The 18,125-nt window shown below is 35.2% G+C and overlaps 1 protein-coding gene and 1 pseudogene across 2 annotated transcripts in view; one reads left to right on the top strand and one right to left on the bottom strand.

Annotated features, from left to right (window-relative positions):
- The window catches only part of IPO11 (importin 11), a 212,552-nt gene that overhangs the window by 119,133 nt on the left and 75,294 nt on the right, over positions 1-18,125 (top strand). For both annotated transcript variants that reach the window (XM_003827413.5, XM_063604439.1), the window contains 4 exons: positions 1,785-1,864; positions 2,296-2,376; positions 15,476-15,571; positions 16,332-16,445. In XM_003827413.5, the coding sequence (XP_003827461.3) occupies positions 1,785-1,864; positions 2,296-2,376; positions 15,476-15,571; positions 16,332-16,445 (371 nt within the window). The remainder of the gene's footprint in view (positions 1-1,784; positions 1,865-2,295; positions 2,377-15,475; positions 15,572-16,331; positions 16,446-18,125) is intronic.
- On the bottom strand, positions 5,756-6,492 carry LOC130541514 (protein GVQW1-like; annotated as a pseudogene).

Raw genomic sequence — 18,125 nt, 5'->3', positions numbered from 1 at the left:
TAGGACTAGAAAATTTTTCTTTAGAGTCTCACTAGGAACTTGTGGATGTAATGAACAGTGTCCAGTACCTTAAAACAGATAAATTTGTTAATTTTAGGGCTATGTATAATATTATTTATTTATTTATTTATTTATTTATTTATTTATTTGATGATGATAACATGCCCAAGAAAATTTTGTCAGTGCCATCCTGGGCATGGCAGAGGCATGGAAAGCAGTGTGAAGTGACCTAATTTGTATAGAACGATCCAGGAATAGTTTTTAAATATCTGTAGGAAGAGACGGGCTCTTTTCTTTTTATATCAAGTCTTCTTAAATGTTGTTTTTTTTTTAAACATTGATTTTGATAAAATTATACTTGGCAATGATTTCAAAATTATATTCCCTGATACGTCTGGAATGAAGCCATTCTCAGTTCTCTCTTAAATATAGACCCTTGGCCCTACTTTTCATGGCGATGGCCAGTCTGCTGTTCATTGTTGGTCTACAAAAAAAGTATGCACGAGTCCAGGCTTTCTCCTTGAGGAGAAAAGGATAATGTGAATTTTTCATAATGATAGCTTTATCTAATATAAAGGCCCCCTTTATCTTGAGATTTTTATCTTCTGTTGTAAAAAGATACTTAGATGACAGTTTTTGGTTTTTTTATGTCTTTTAGATTAGTAACTAGTAATAAGTTTATCATTTCCTGTCCCCTTCTTATCCTCATTTTTTAAAACTGTCAAATCCTAAAGTTTAGGAACTAATGCCTTCAGAGACATTTTGAGACAGGATAGGATTGTCATTCTTTTGTGAAAATAAATGGAAAATTCACATCTGAATAGAATGTCTTCTTTTTATTAAGATATGATAGATAAGAACACAGGGGCTAATCTTTTGCCAGAAATTAAGAAAAAATAATTTGTCTTATTTTGAGTGAATATAATTTCTAAAATACTTGCAGCAAAGAATGGCAGGTTTTAGGCATCGATGATATTTTGGGGTCATATTTTAATCTGTATAATTTTACACGTACAGCCTGTATTCCTTTGTATTATTATTTTAAGTAGTGAAACATGTAAAATAGCACAGTGTCAACTTTTGATCATATTCAGTTTTAACAAATAGTTTCTACTCTGCACTTGCAAAGGAATAGCTAAAAACGATATCCTTTTCTGATAAAAACTGAAAGATTGAAAATATCTAAACATAATATAATTTTTTTGGAGTGTGATCAGGACTCTGTTGAGAAGTAATATCGCATATTTAGTGCAAGTGCAGTAACAGTAAATGTTCACTGAGTGAACCCATTTAAGCAGATGTCAAAATATGATGGTAAAATGATTCAGTTTCATGTAGTATGCCATGCTAGCAGTAAAAATTTATTTTGAAATGAAAAGTTGGGTCAAATGGTTAGGTGGTTTTTTTTTCTGAAAGGAAAATATATGGGGAGCTTGGCTTTTTTCTGAACGTTTCACCCAGTGAAAAGCAAATGAGGTAGCATTAAGCTTTGGGTTGATACCAGTATTCATTCATTCATTCATTCATTCATTCATTCATTGAGACAGGGTCTCACTCTTTTGCCCACCCTAGAGTGCAGTGGCGTGATCATTGGTGACTGTACCCTTTAAGTCCTAGTGATGCCAGTTTTTAGATATCTATAGATACTGGTAGTCTCGATAGTACTCGGAAGAGGTTTCTAGAGTATGCAAATTAGTCTTAAATAACTGTGAATCACTTCATTTAAACTAATTTTGAGCAGTGAATTAATTTGGTTTTTTGTTTGACATTTATTGTTTTGGCAGAACTAAGTTCAGAAAATCTTAGAACTTGCTTTAAGATCATCAATGGTTATATCTTTTTATCATCAACAGAATTTTTACAGGTATGTTGGAGTACTTTTGCATTATATGAAATTATATAATTATTATTTTGATTATTTCTTATTTGAAATCAGGGGGTACCTTTTCAAAATTTTAAGATTGGTCTGTTATTTTAAGACAGAGAAACATTGACTGTGAGCATTTCCCATTGCAGGGCAGATGTGCTGCATGCAGTTCCTTTCTCAATGCAGAAAATGTGCTATGTCAACAAATTTTTTTTATATTCCTATGAAAATCAGTGTATCAATAATCTATATTTTTATTTGGCATAATCTTTTTTAACTTTTCCTAAGCGTTCTGATTGAAATTTGATATGCTTAGACCATTAGTGTATAATTCTCAAGTATATTATAATGAATCCCAAATGAAATTTTATGCCTTTTTGATATTACAGATATATTCTTACATATATTGACTTTTAATTGAATTTCAGACATACGCAGTAGGTCTATGCCAGTCCTTTTGTGAACTTTTAAAGGAAATTACTACAGAAGGTCAAGTTCAGGTGCTCAAGGTATTGTGATCATTTTAAATGAATATATTTATGAATTTTTCATTTATATTTTATGAAATTGGACTTTCATTTGGATGGTTCGCAAGAAGCAGAAGAGTTGATATAGTTCTAGACAGGCTATTTTGGCAGTTTTCAGTTGGTTTAATACCTGTGGACCAGAGGTCTCAAATCTGAAGGTGCATACACCTTCAACAGGCAAGAGATCAACTGGACATCTTATAAAAATTCAATTCTGGATTTCTAACAAGGTCTGAACTGATTGGGATGTTGCCTATCTTGAGACCTCACTTTGGGTAGTAAGGATTTAAAAACGCTTGTAAATTATCCAGTGATGTGATATCTGATACTTCTTATTCTTTCATTTTGTTAGTCTGCTGTTGGGACAAAGTTTTCACGTTATAATTTGATAGCTTTAATTTAAGTTGGCTATCAAAATTAGAATACCACGTTTGTTGATATTCTGTAATTATGAACTAACAGTCTCTAAGTTGTATATTATCTTTATATATTATACCTGTCTATTAAAGATATAAATAGTATTAAATGTATGTATTTACATATAAACATAAATGTATGTAGAAATATATTAAAATATCTTTATGTATGGACTTTGAGAGAAGGTGTAGCTGTTAAAAGTACCCCTATTTGGGTGCAGCAAACCAACACAGCACATGTATACATATGTAACAAACCTGCACGTTGTGCACATGTACCCTGGAACCTAAAGTATAATAAAATAAATAAATAAATAAATAAATAAATAAATATAAAATTGATTTTTTAAAAAAGTACCCTTATTTTTAGTGTTGAGGTTCTCAGCTATGTTCTAAGATATGAGAGCTGAATTTCTATCACAACAAAGTAGCATTATGGTGTGAAAATCGTGGCATTGCTTTAGAGCCTAAAAATGATTTCACTTCCTCCCAGTGAAATGAAAGAGGTTACCCAAAGAGGTTTGCTTACAGAAGTGCACTTAGGTAATCACAATAACTGCAGCAAGAATCCAAAGTGTACTTTAGGATCTAAGTGAGTAAAAGTTTGCACAGATAATGAAGTCTTACTTCATAACTGATATGGTTAGGCTTTGTGTCCCCACCCAAATCACCCCATGATCAAGGGGATTGTAGGGATTACTGCCCCCTGATTAGTTATCTCTACCTGGTCTCCTGAGTCAAGGGAATCCTGGGGATGGTTTTCCCCATGTTGTTCTCATGATAGTGAGTCCTCACGAGATCTGATTGTTTTATAAGGGCCTCCTCCCGCTTCGCTTGGCACTTCTTTCTGCTGCCCTGTGAAGAAGATGCCTTGCCTCCCTTTCACCTTCTGCCTTGATTGTAAGTTTCCTGAGGCCTCCCCAGCTATGCTGAACTGTGACTCAATTAAACCTCTTTCCTTTATAAATTACCCAGTCTCAGGCAGTTCTTTATAGCAGTATGAAAATTGACTCATACATTAACCAGTAAGATACCATCTAGATTTGCGTAAGCACAGTCTATGACGTTTGCACAACAGTGAAATCGCCTAATGACACATTTCCCAGAACATATCCCTGTTGATAAGTGGTGCATGACTGTGTTTTTATTCACTGTCGCAACTCTGCTAGCATGAATCAGGCTAATATAGTGTTAAGTACTGCAGTGAAGTGAACAGAAGTAAGGAGAGAAATGCTGTTAGGATTGTCTGTTGAGCATGGGGATTTACATTTTAAAACCAACATTTAAAATGTATTTTTGTGTCTGTAAATTGGAAGGGTCATCTGCCAGATTATTAAAGTATTAAATTATAGATTGATGAGAAAAGGAAGGAGCTTAAGGAGATCAGTAAGGACTGTATTAGTTTCCTAGGGATGCTGTAACAAAATACCACAACCTTGGTGGCTTAAAACAAGAGTTTCTTTATAATACTTATATTAATTATATAATTAAAAAATCAGTGTTTGCAGGGCCTTGCTCTTTCTGAAGGGTCTAGGGGGAGAATCTGTTCCAAGCCTTTCTCTTACCTTCTGGTGATTGCAGGCAGTCTTTTGCATTCCTTGGTTTGTAGATACGTAATCCTGCCATCTGTGCTTCCGCTGTCACATGATGTTCTCCTGGTATCTGTCTGTGTCTCTGTTTTGTTTTTGTTGTTGCAGGGACAAAAGTCATAATTGATTAAGGGCATTCCCTAATATCTTCATCTTACCTTGATTACATCTGGGATATGGCAGAACTCTTTGGCTTTAATTTTATAGTTTATTAGTTTCTTTTTTAGAGCAAGGGGTTTACTAAAGGGTGAGAATATAAGCCACTGTTCCCAAAGAATCATGTGGGCTCTAAAGGACTTGTAATAACAGTAATCTGTGCTTGTGGCTTGTTGAGACCCTGGATACTTGAGGCCTGGTTTATTGCACTAGTCTATTAATCCACATTTATTATTAATTTCAAAGTATTCTCCTAGCTCCAAAGCTTACAAGTAACATCAAACATGTTGCTTACTAAAATGCTTTTATGAATTTTTATTGCATTTATGCCTTTATTAAACTGACACAGTGGCAATATAAGTATATTAAGGAACTCAGTCTTATACAATTTCAGCTTCAGCTTTTGCTTTGGTGATAAATTCTTCTCTGGAGGTAAGAGGAAGTAAGGAATTAATATGTTGGACTTAATTCTGACTATTTGAGGAAAAAGTGATTGGTGATGTGGGAGTGATTAAAACAAGTGAAAATTGCCATGTCATTTTGATATTATTGTCTTTACAGATTTTTTTCTGTATGTATGCCTGTTTTAACCTTTCTCCTCTATTATACTGAGCTTCTCCATTATCCAAAGTTCAGTAAATGTGTGCTCTGTTTGCTCTGAATACATATATAGTAAGTGACTTGAAAGACAAGGAATCCATAATTTTTATGTTGAAGATGTGATCTCGACTATACTGAGGATCCATTTGGGATTCTCTCCTTGACCAGTCCCTTGCTTTGCATATGCTGCCCTGCTACTTTTATGGCTCCTGAGTATACTTTGGTCTTCATTTTCCTCAGTTATTAGATGAGGAGTGATACTAAATGATTTTTATGCTGTAATAGGCAGTACCTGAAATTCTCCATGTTAAATTGTAATATATGTATTCTAAGTGATTAAGAAAAGAGGTGATTTCTCACATTTAAACACTTCCCAGACCAAATTTGAATTGACCTTACCCCCATCCCCTCTTTTGGCTTTTCTGCAACAATATTGTTAAAGTAATTGTTGAAAGACAACTTGTGGATTATTTGGAATGGCCATTGTGATTCTACTTGTTTTTAATTATACTCTTACCACATTATTAGAGGGAGCGTAGCATAGCAGGTAAGACTACACACTGAAGGGAGACTTCCAGGGTTAGAACATTGGCTCTGCTACTTCACAGCTATGTGATGTGGACAGATTAGTCTTTGTTCCTCATTTTCCATCTGTAACATGGGGATGATAACTTTACCTACTTCCTAGAGTTGATGTGAAGAATACTTGAGCTTATATATATAAACAGTTATAGCAATGCCAAGCATGTAATAAGTGAATATAAGAGTTGGCTGTTTTTATGTAATATATAGCTGTCTCATTATTTAGTCTCTCTATGGGGGGAAATAGGCTACTATAATTTTAGGCAAAATAATTTGGCTGTAGAGAAACAAACCAAATTGTTCCACTTTACTCTTTGACCATTTATTTGAAATAAATACTTAAGTACATTAATTAAATTTACTTTTAAAACTAAGCAAGTTTTTTATACAATGATGGTATATTATTAGCAAGAACTGCATATTTCAGCTGGCTCTTTAAAATAATTAATAATTGTATTTTGGTCACCAGGTGCCGTGGCTCAGGCCTGTAATCCCAGCACTTTGGGAGGCTGAGGTGGGCGGATCACCTGAGGTTGGGAGTTTGAGACCAGCCTGACCAACATGGAGAAACCCTGTCTCTACTAAAAATACAAAATTAGCCGGGCGTGGTGCCACATGCCTGTAATCCCAGCTACTTGGGAGGCTGAGGCAGGGTAATCGCTTGAACCCGGAGGCAGAGGTTGTGGTGAGCCGAGATGACTCCATTGCACTTCAGCCTGGGCAACAAGAGCGAAACGCTGTCTCAAAAAAAAAAAAAAAAATTGTATTTTGACCAGGCGTGGTGGCTCACGCCTGTAATCCTAACACCTTGGGAGGCTGAGGCAGGCGGATCACTTGATCTCAGGAGTTTGAGACTAGCCTGAGCAACATGGTGAGGCCCCGTCTTTACAAAAAATACAAAAATTAGCCGAGCATGGTGGTGTGTGCCTGTAATCCTAGCTACTCAGGAGTCTGAGGTGGGAGGATCTCTTGAGCCTGGGGGTTGGAGGCTGCAGTGAGCTGTGATTGTGCCACTATACTCCAGCCTAGACAATAGAGTGAGACCCTGTTTCAAAAAAAAAAAGAAGAAAATTAATTGTATTTTTTTTTTTTTGCTGCTCAGAATAACATATCTTTTTAAACATTTTTATTATTGAAAATTCCAAACTAACTTACTGCACATCAAAAATCTATAGTCAAATATGTAGTCATTATTTTTGTAACATTTAATACGTTACAGATTTAAGGCAATTTCTCTGTAAGTATGCCAACAGTAGGTTATGATTAGGATACAGATACTTGAATTAACAAATTTGGAGCCAGAGATGGTGGTGTTTGCCTTTAATCCTATCTACTTCAGAGACTGAGGTTATAAGATCACTTAAGCTGAGGAGTTTGATTCCAGCCTTCTGCACAACATGACAAGACCGCATCTCTCTTTTTTATTTCTTTTTCTTTTTTTTTTTTTTTTTTTTTTTAAAGATGGAGTTTCGCTCTTGTTGCCCAGGCTGGAGTGCAATGGCGTGATCTCGGCTCACCACAACCTCAAAAAAAGAAAAAGAATGAAAAATTGAGAATCTGATAGTATGTGTTTAAGATGGTATTTTTATACGAATATTGCTGTAGCTAAACCTGTATGTTTGGTTTAAAAATCTCAGAAACTAGATTTTATTATTTAATAAATGGATGTTAAATCCTAAAAATATGTTCATTATGAATAAATTATATTTTTATGTTAAGGAATATTTTAGGACAATAGTGCTTTCATTTTACTGCTATATTTGAAGGCTGGGCAAACTCAAAATTTTTGGCGTTTTCCTGTTCTTAGAATTCTAGTATAGCAATAACAATAGTTTTTAATATTAGCTCATTTTCGTTTTTAGTATCTCTCATACCATTTCTTAATATAGTATGCTATATAACATTTTAAATATATTTTTTACTAAATGTCATTGTTATACTAATTTTTGACAGTGTCTGCAAGTAACTTCTTTGTTCTTTGAAGCAGAAAGTTACAATGTTAGGAAAATTGGATAGAGAGACCAGTATGCCTGCTTTTGGAGCAAATGGTGTAGAGCAAAGGATACGCTTTACTTTATTTTGTGACTGAACATGTTATCTAGAGGAATGTAATTATAAAATACTCTAAATTGTTAACATTTCTCATATTTGAAATTTGTCAATATTACAGCCGTACTACTATGACTTTTTAAATTCTCATTCTGGTCATGGTCATATTAAGCAATGTTAAGCCAAGTTTCTTTTTTTCACTGTGATTAGACTTAAGATGACACAAATATTTTTAAGGTGTAACTTATTGTGTAATAATAATAGCTCATACTAGCATTTAACACATGCTACATATTCTAAGCATGTAAAACATAGATCTTATTTAATCCTTACATAAACATATAATGATAGTACTGCTCTTTTCCCCAGTCTTACAGATGAGAAATTAAATCACAAAGTGGTGAATAATTTCTTCAAGGCCACTCAGTTAGTAAGCATTGGAACCATGATATAACACAAGCATTTTGACTTTAGGATCCATGCGTTTAATCACTTTGTATGCAGTGTAGGCCTAAGTCAAGTAAATTGAATCCTGCATTTTTCACAAAAGTTTTAAGAACACAGTCTGTTTCAGAAGGAATGGTACCAGCTCCTCCTTGTACCTCTGGTAGAATTCGGCTGTGAATCCGTCTGATCCTGGAGTATTTTTGGTTGGTAGGCTATTAATTGTTGCCTCAATTTCAGAGCCTGTTATTGGTCTATTCAGGGATTCAACTTCTTCCTGGGTTAGTCTTGGGAGGGTGTATGTGTCCAGGAATTTATCCATTTCTTCTAGATTTTCTAGTTAATTTGCATAGAGGTGTTTATAATATTCTCTGATGGTGGTTTGTGTTTCTGTGCGATCGGTAGTGATATCCCCTTTAACATTTTTTTATCACGTCTGTTTGATTCTTCTCTCTTTTCTTCTTTATTAGTCTTGCTAGTGGTCTATCAATTTTGTTGATCTTTTCAAAAAACCAGCTCCTGGATTTATTGATTTTTTGAAGGGTTTTTTGTGTCTCTGTTTCCTTCAGTTCTGCTCTGATCTTAGTTACTTCTTGTCTTCTGCTAGCTTTTGAATGTGTTTGCTCTTGCTTCTCTAGTTCTTTTAATTGTGATGTTAGGGTGTCGATTTTAGATCTTTCCTGCTTTCTCCTGTGGGCATTTAGTGCTATAAATTTCCATCTACACGCTGCTTTAAATGTGTCCCAGAGATTCTGGTATGTTGTGTCATTGCTCTCGTTGGTTTCAAAGAACAGCTTTATTTCTGCCTTCATTTCGTTATGTACCCAGTAGTCATTCAGGAGCAGGTTGTTCAGTTTCCATGTAGTTGAGCGGTTTTGAGTGAGTTTCTTAATCCTGAGTTCTAGTTTGATTGCACTGTGGTCTGAGAGACAGTTTCCAATCAATAGAAAAAGAGGGAATCCTCCCTAACTCATTTTATGAGGCCAACATCATCCTGATACCAAAGCCTGACAGAGACACAACAACAAAAGAGAATTTTAGACCAATATCCCTGATGAACATCAATGCAAAAATCCTCAATAAAATACTGGCAAACCGAATCCAGCAGCACATCAAAAAGCTCATCCACCATGATCAAGTGGGCTTCATCCCCGAGATGCAAGGCTGGTTCAACATACACAAATCAATAAATGTAATCCAGCATATAAACAGAACCAAAGACAAAAACCACATGATTATCTCCATAGATGCAGAAAAGGCCTTTGACAAAATTCAGCCCTTCATGCTAAAAACCCTCAATAAATTCGGTATTAATGGGATGTATCTCAGAATAATAAGAGCTATTTATGACAAACCCACAGCCAATATCATACTGAATGGGCAAAAACTGGAAGCATTCCCTTTGAAAACTGGCACAAGGCAGGGATACCCTCTCTCACCACTCCTATTCAACATAGTGTTGGAAGTTCTGGCCAGGGCAATCAGGTAGGAGAAAGAAATCAATGGTATTCAATTAGGAAAAGAGGAAGTCAAATTGTCCCTGTTTGCAGATGACATGATTGTATATTTAGAAAACCCCATCATCTCAGCCCAAAATCTCCTTAAGCTGATAAGCATCTTCAGCAAAATCTCAGGATACAAAATCAATATGCAAAAATCACAAGCATTTTTATACACCAATAACAGACAAACAGAGAGCCAAATCATGAGTGAACTCCCATTCACAATTGCTTCAAAGAGAATAAAATACCTAGGAATCCAACTTACAAGGGATGTGAAGGAGCTCTTCAGGGAGAACTACAAACCACTGCTCAGCAAAATAAAAGAGGACACAAACAAATGGAAGAACATTCCATGCTCATGGATAGGAAGAATCAGTATCGTGAAAATGGCCATACTGTCCAAGGTAATTTATACGTTCAGTGCCATCCCCATCAAGCTACCAATGACTTTCTTCACAGAATTGGAAAAAAACTACTTTAAAGTTCATATGGAACCAAAAAAGAGCCTGCATTGCCAAGTCAATCCTAAGCCAAAAGAACAAAGCTGGAGGCATCACGCTACCTGACTTCAAACTATACTACAAGGCTACAGTAACCAAAACAGCATGGTACTGGTACCAAAACAGAGATATAGACCAATGGAACATAACAGAGTCCTCAGAAATAATACCACACAGCTACAACCATCTGATCTTTGACAAACCTGAGAAAAACAAGCAATGGGGAAAGGATTCCCTATTTAATAAATGGTGCTGGGAAAACTGGCTAGCCATATGTAGAAAGCTGAAACTGGATCCCTTCCTTACACCTTATACAAAAATTAATTCAAGATGGATTAAAGACTTAAGTGTTAGACCTAAAACCATAAAAACCCTAGAAGAAAACCTAGGCATTACCATTCAGGACATAGGCATGGGCAAGGACTTCATGTCTAAAACACCAAAAGCAATGGCAACAAAAGCCAACCTTGACAAATGGTATCTAATTAAACTAAAGAGCTCTTCTGCACAGCAAAGGAAACTACCATCAGAGTGAACAGGCAACCTACAGAATGGGAGAAAATCTTTGCAACCTACTCATCTGACCAAGGGCTAATATCCAGAATCTACAAAGAACTCAAACAAATTTACAAGAAAAAAACAACCCCATCAAAAAGTGGGTGAAGGATATGTACAGACACTTCTCAAAAGAAGACATTTATGCAGCCAACAGATACATGAAAAAATGCCCATCATCACTGGCCATCAGAGAAATGCAAATTAAAACCACAATGAGATACCATCTCACACCAGTTAGAATGGCAGCCATTAAAAAGTCAGGAAACAACAGGTGCTGGAGAGGATGTGGAGAAATAGGAACACTTTTACACTGTTGGTGGGACTGTAAACTGGTTCAACCATTGTGGAAGACAGTGTGGCAATTCCTCAAGGATCTAGAACTAGAAATACCATTTGGCCCAGCCGTCCCATTACTGGAGATATACCCAAAGGATTATATATCACACTGCTATAAAGACACATGCACACGTATGTTTATTGCAGCACTATTCACAATAGCGAAGACTTGGAACCAACCCAAATGTCCATCTATGATAGACTGGATTAAGAAAATGTGGCACGTATACACCATGGAATACTATGCAGCCATAAAAATGATGAGTTTATGTCCTTTGTAGGGACATGGATGAAGCTGGAAACCATCATTCTGAGCAAAGTATCGCAAGGATAGAACACCAAACACCACATGTTCTCACTCATAGGTGGGAATTGAACAATGAGAATACTTGGACACAAGAAGGGGAACATCACACACTGGGGCCTGTCGTAGGGTTGGGGGAGTGGGGAGGGATAGCATTAGGAGATATACCTAATGTAAATGACGAGCTAATGGGTGCAGCACACCAACATGGCACATGTATACATATGTAACAAACCTGCACGTTGTGCACTTGTACCCTAGAACTTGAAGTATAAAAAAAAAAACCACACACACACAATCTGTTGCAGGTGTATTTCGAAAGGGAATGGGTTTAAACTAAAGTGCAAAAGTTCTTTTTGTAATAACAAAATGTTGTCAAAAAACAATTAGTAATAGGTAGTTGGATGATTGAAGTACCACACCTTGTCCAGTTACACAGTGGAGTACTGTGCATTCCATTAAAAAGAAATGAAGAAAATCGCTATATGAGTTTGAGAATATAAGTAAGGAGCATTGTCTCTAGTTTTCTTCTGTTTAAAAAGTAGAAGGCAGTGGAAGAATAAACCAGGTAATTAAAGTAGTTATCTAGCAAAAAGAGGAGGAGAGGGTGAAACTAGATCTGTCAGGATGTATATCTGTTTTATATTTTAGAGTTTGGAACCATGTAGAGGTAAAGCATGATTTAGGGGGGAAAATAAAAACAATTCCTAAAGATACAAAAGAGACTGAAATATTTGAATCTAACTGTTACGATGTTGGTGGCACAGCTATTTGAGAAGAATATTTCAAGTCATTTTAATACATAGTATTTCACATGTATATCCCTGGTGGGATGTAACGTTACAAAAAAAGTAAGTTTGTAATTACATTCAGTAGTATTATTGTCATCAGTAATATTGGTATTGTTATTTTGAAACTCATATGTGTATATGAATAGTAGATAGAAATAAGGTTATAGGACCTGGCATTTTTCAGTATAAGAGAAATAATATCGGACCATTTCATATGGATTTCCCACAGGCACCTCAAATTCGTCATGTCAGAGTGGAATGTCATCATTATTACTGACATCACAATTGTACCCATTTGACCAAACAGGAAAGCTAGAAGCAGTGAAAGACTTTTTCACCTTTGGTCCACTGTTCAGCTTTTCTATATGTTGCCAGTTCTAGTTCTGAATTTTCTCTTGATTCTGTCCCATACCCTCTGCACCCAAGTCTGATAATGGTATTTTTCTTTCAGAAACTCTCATCTTCTCTAGCTACAGTTCCAGACCTTTTAGACCATAAAAACTCTGTTTTATCCCTGAAATATTTGTGTATATGACTATGTTATTTATTTACTCAATCAGATACTGCTTTATGTGGGGGTTATTTAATCCTTACATTAATTCTAAGTACTCCCTTGCCACAACCCCCTCCTCCCTGCTGCTAAATAAAACTATAAAGATTCCTATGGATTGGGGCCAGCCACAGCTATGTATTATTACTATAAATTCTCTTCAAACCCTTTTGTTTTTAAAATTTTAACCAGAATTTTATATGACATAGTTTAGAGTCAACTAGATAGATATATAAGGTTTCTTAAAGAAAAAAACTGTAGACACCTGTCTTTCTGCCATTTTTCCTTGCTCAGAGACAACCACTTTTAGTGCTTGTAGCCAATTGATTCTTTTGTATCTATGTTCAGATCTGTAAATAACACCCCTGTGTTATTCCTTCATGAGTTGTTAATTGTAGGCAGTATGTATTGATACTGCCTTTGCACTTCCTCTGTGCCTTCATCCTCCAAGTAATCAAAATTCAGTGTTTACGTCATGATTCCTCTATTTCCTCTTCAAAGCTGAGACATGTAGTCAGCTGTGATTACTTCTCCTTTTCTGTACAATCTTTTGTATTCCCTGGAAGTAATACTTACCTTTTTTTTGGTATAATTTTTTTATGTTCACTAAACTGTCTGACAGATGTCCAATATGTTCAGACACATCAAGGATTCTGTTACTTTAATTTTCTTGAGGAAGTCTCTTCAGAGCCATGCTGACTCCCACCTTGGGGCTCCTTCTTTTCCAAGTTTGTAGCTGCTGCTGCTTGTTCACCTCTGAAATTTTAGAATGAGGTGCCGTAATGTAAGTTTATTTAAATGCATTCCATTGGGCACTGATGGGCTCTTATAGTCTGGAAGCAATCTCTTTTAGACTCTTTAGAGAAAATACACTCTCTTCGTTCTCCTGGATTGGGCATTAGTTGTCCAGATACTACAGAGTTGAAAATATATAGCACTCTGTTTCTTAGACAGACTTTCAACCAGTCTTATTTTCTTTCTTCTTATTTTTAGCTTCCCCTTTCTCCTTCCCAAAAGTATAAGATTCTGCTACTTTCTGTGTTTTTTGGAGTGGAGAAGGGGAGAAGTTATATGAAGTAAATCTGGTTGCTTCTGTCAGCTTTCTCCTTTGACACCTTGGGATTCAGCTTTCTCTGACTTAAGGAGTCAGTTTCCTCTTGAATTTCTTTCTTGCTTTCAGTGTTTGTTTCTCATTCCTCTTGTCTTTTTAAAATTATGCTCCCCCTCTTAAAATTTTTTTTCTGTAATTTTAGTAGGATTTTAAATGGGAGTGAAATTATACATGTATTTAATAATGGGCAGGTGGTCTTACTTTCTACTCACAGATAAATACTGTCTGGTGATATCTGCCTCTATGACTCTCTCGGTCTACTAGCTTATCTGTATATTTTCCATGTTTATCTTTTTTCCCAGATCTAGTTGTGTTTTTGTTTTGTTTTTTTTTTTTTCAAAAAAGTAAACGAGATAAAATTTTATTGTTTCAAATTTTATCTCCTCTTGCTTTTAATGAGGAATTGATATCTTGTATACCTGTATCTTTCAGTAGTAGCATACATAGTGCTTGCCCCACAGTATAGTGTTTATATTTTTAATCTTTTATTTGGACCTTACCTTCACTTCTTGCTCAAAATTAGAGCGACAACAAATGTTGTTATCAACCATGGATGCTATTTGCTTACCTTGGGACTGTTTCAAAATGCTTGGAAGTATTCTTGATGGTCGTAATTTTTGGAGTACACTATTGGCACACAGTAAGCAGACACTGGAAGATGCTAAATCTCCCTCAATGCATGGGATGACTGTAAATGGTTCTCTTCATACAAAATGTCAGTAGTCCATCTTGAGAAGCATTAATGGAAGTCATAAGGGAAACTTGGCTTTACCCTGAAGCTGTTCCTTGCCCATAACCCTCTCAGATGGTATCTGTTTCCTTCCCCACCTCTCAAGCACTTAGGCTGGAAGTGTGGGGTAAATGTCCTTCTTGGTCCTTTTTGCTGTTTCGTGACCACTGCATTCTTCTCTTCCTAAATATTAAAACAAAAATAAACAAAAAAACTCCACCCTGCTTTGAATTTCATGCTTACCCATTTTTGTTGTAAAAGAAACATCTCACTCATATCAAAATAATTTTTATGTCAAGTTTTCACATGTAACAATCAATACTCATGACTGATCTGTATAATTATGAATGAAATATGATTTCTAATTTAATAAATATGCAGTATATATGCCACATGCCCTTTTTCCTCCAATTTATTGATTAACTTAAATGTAGATTTATTTCTAGGCAGTGAGTATAGGTGTTACTAACTTCCTGTTTAGCTATCAAAAAGCCAATGTTTTCAAAATGCTTTTTGCTGCCTCTATTAGTGCATCATTTTTAAGGGTTATTTGTTTAAATTGCAAGGGTAAGAATTACATTAACTGCATATGATACCTATGTTATTACAATGTGATTAAATACAGTTGTATGCAAGATATATAGCTGTGTGTAAATATTATATACTTCATATCAAACTGCAGTTTTAAAATGGATTATCTTGTAAAAGTGTGTCTAGTGTCAGAATATTGCATACCCTGCATACGTATATGCATTCTTAAATTTGGTCTGTGATACTTATTTTAGTACATTGTTTCCTTACATGTGTTTTTCATAAAGCAATGACTTGCAGTATTATCACCAATCTTTCTTTCTGGTTTTTAGGTTGTGGAAAATGCCCTTAAAGTGAACCCAATACTAGGTCCACAAATGTTTCAACCGATTTTACCCTATGTTTTCAAGGGTATTATAGAAGGGGAGGTAAGATTTTTCTTTAAGTTCCAAAGGTAGTGTTAGACTATAGGATTCTAGTTTTAATTACTCTGTTAGATACAGAAGGAAAGCTTTTCTTCTCATTTGGATCATATTAAATTATGTTAAATTTTCAGGGCAGTTAGACACCTTTGCCTTTTCCTGTTCCACACAGGGAAGCATAGATTTTCTTTGACATGTGTCTTTCAAACATATGCATGTATGTTCACACAAAAATCATTTGAAGTACAGGAATGGTGAGTGGCTTAATTCCAATGCTTGACTACTAAGAATATGAGGGGGACAAAATAGTATTAATGTTGTTATAGACTGAATATGTTAAACCACTGGTTATTTTCTAAGAACAGCTCTCTTAAATAGATCCATGGACCTGTGTATGTTATGAGTATTTAAAGTAATATAGTACCAGGAGGCAGAGGTTGCAGTAAGCCGAGATTGCGCCGCTGCACTCCAGCCTGGGTGATAGAGTGAACTCCATCTCAGGAAAAAAAAAAAAAAAAAAGTAATAAAGTAATATATGAAATTGATAAATAGTATTTTTCTCTTTATTGTATATATATATATGGTGCATATAATTCATATATGTATTTAGTAAGTTAGAACTCAGGCAGTATTGATAGTTCATTCTAAAGAGAAGTAACATGGAGGAGAATGTTATTTTATATCCCTGTTGCTTGTTACTATGTCAGTGATTGTTTTTACTTGTACCATAACACAATTTTACATGTGTTGTATTTTAATTGTACAGAGGTATCCTGTAGTGATGTCCACGTATCTTGGAGTTATGGGTCGAGTTCTACTACAAAACACTAGTTTTTTTTCTTCACTACTTAATGAGATGGCCCATAAATTTAATCAGGAGGTAAGAATCAATATACTTAAATTTAAGGAAGTCTTTATCTAAATGTAAATTAGAAATAGTTTGATGAAATAATGAGTCTTTGTAAAAGTCGCTTTGTAGTATTTAGACCTTTACATTTTAAATCTTTATTTATGCTGTATCAATAATTTGGGGTAGAAAAAGAATCTGTAAGTGGCACTTGAAACTTATACATTTTTGTCCTCGCTCAAAATAGGTGATTTTATTCTGCTTAGCCATAGAATATAATGTTGATTTGTTTATAGCTGCTGTTTTTCTTCACTGATACAGAATCTGGAAACGGGTATTTTGCATGTAGTGATGTATCATCTTTGTATTACTTCTTTAGTTAACTTATTTTTTAATGCCACAGATTGAGAGTATTTCTGTTCTGTTTATTGTGGAAAATGACCTTTTTAGCAAAGGTTTATTTTTAAAAATTGTAGTTGATATCTGTTACCAGAGTAAGTTTGGAATGGGTTTTTCAGTGAGGTGATTTAAGACTATATATGGCCAGGCGCGGTGGTGGCTCACGCCTGTAATCCCAGCACTTTGGGAGGCTGAGGCGGGTGGATCACGAGGTCAGGAGATCGAGACCATCCTGGCTAACACAGTGAAACCCCATCTCTACTAAAAATACAAAAAATTAGCCCGGTGCGGTTGCGGGCACCTGTAGTCCCAGCTACTTGGGAGGCTGAGGCAGGAGAATGGCGTGAACCCGGGAGGCAGAGCTTGCAGTGAGTGGAGATCATGCCACTGCGCTCCAGCCTGGGCGACAGAGAGAAACTCTGTCTCAAAAAAGAAAAAAGAAAAAAGACTATATATGAGATATCAAATAAGATTATGCTGTAAGTCATTAATCTGTTAAGATTTATAAGATGTTGAAGATATGGTATACTTGACGAATATATCTACAATGGAGACAATTTTTAAAAATCTTTTGGTTTATGGCTGAAAACAAATATAACTATTTCTAATACAAGGAAATCCAGAATAAGGAAGTACAAATTTTAAAATATATGTAGCTTTTCTAGAATTAGACTAATCTAATTAGAGATCCCAACCCTTGTTTTGATAAATAAATAGGGTATATTTTTATTAGCTTATTAATTTTAATTGAAATGGGGTAATATATATTTTTTAGTTTTTTTTTTTTTTTTTTTTTTTTAAAGTAGAAATGAGGTCTTGCTATATTTTCCAAGCTGTTCTCAAATTTCTGAGCTCAAGTGATCTTCCCACCTTGGCCTCCCAAAGTGCTGAGATTACAGGATAACTAAAAATATTTAAGAACATAAGAGAGGAAATTAAAATTACCCAGAGGAAACATCAGGATGCCATTACTATGTATTTACTTTCTTGTTTCCATGAGGGGCCTGGTCATGTTTCCAACATTTCTTGAAATATATGTCCTTCTTCCCTTGCATTAGTTCATGAAGATTCAGTCTGAGATCACAATGAGTAAATATTTAATCACCAAAGTCATGGATTAATCTCTTAAAAAAATTTTTAATTGACACATAATAGTTGTAGACATTTATGGAGTACATAGTGCTATTTCTATACATACAGCATATAGTGATCAAATCAGGGTAATTGACATATGTATCACCCCAAACACTATTTCTCTGTATTGGGAACATACAACAGCCTCCTTCTAACTATTTGAAACTATATATTACTGTT

This window comes from Pan paniscus, chromosome 4, assembly GCF_029289425.2.
Source record: "Pan paniscus chromosome 4, NHGRI_mPanPan1-v2.0_pri, whole genome shotgun sequence".
Taxonomy (NCBI): domain Eukaryota; kingdom Metazoa; phylum Chordata; class Mammalia; order Primates; family Hominidae; genus Pan; species Pan paniscus.
This window is presented reverse-complemented; position numbering and strand designations above follow the sequence as displayed.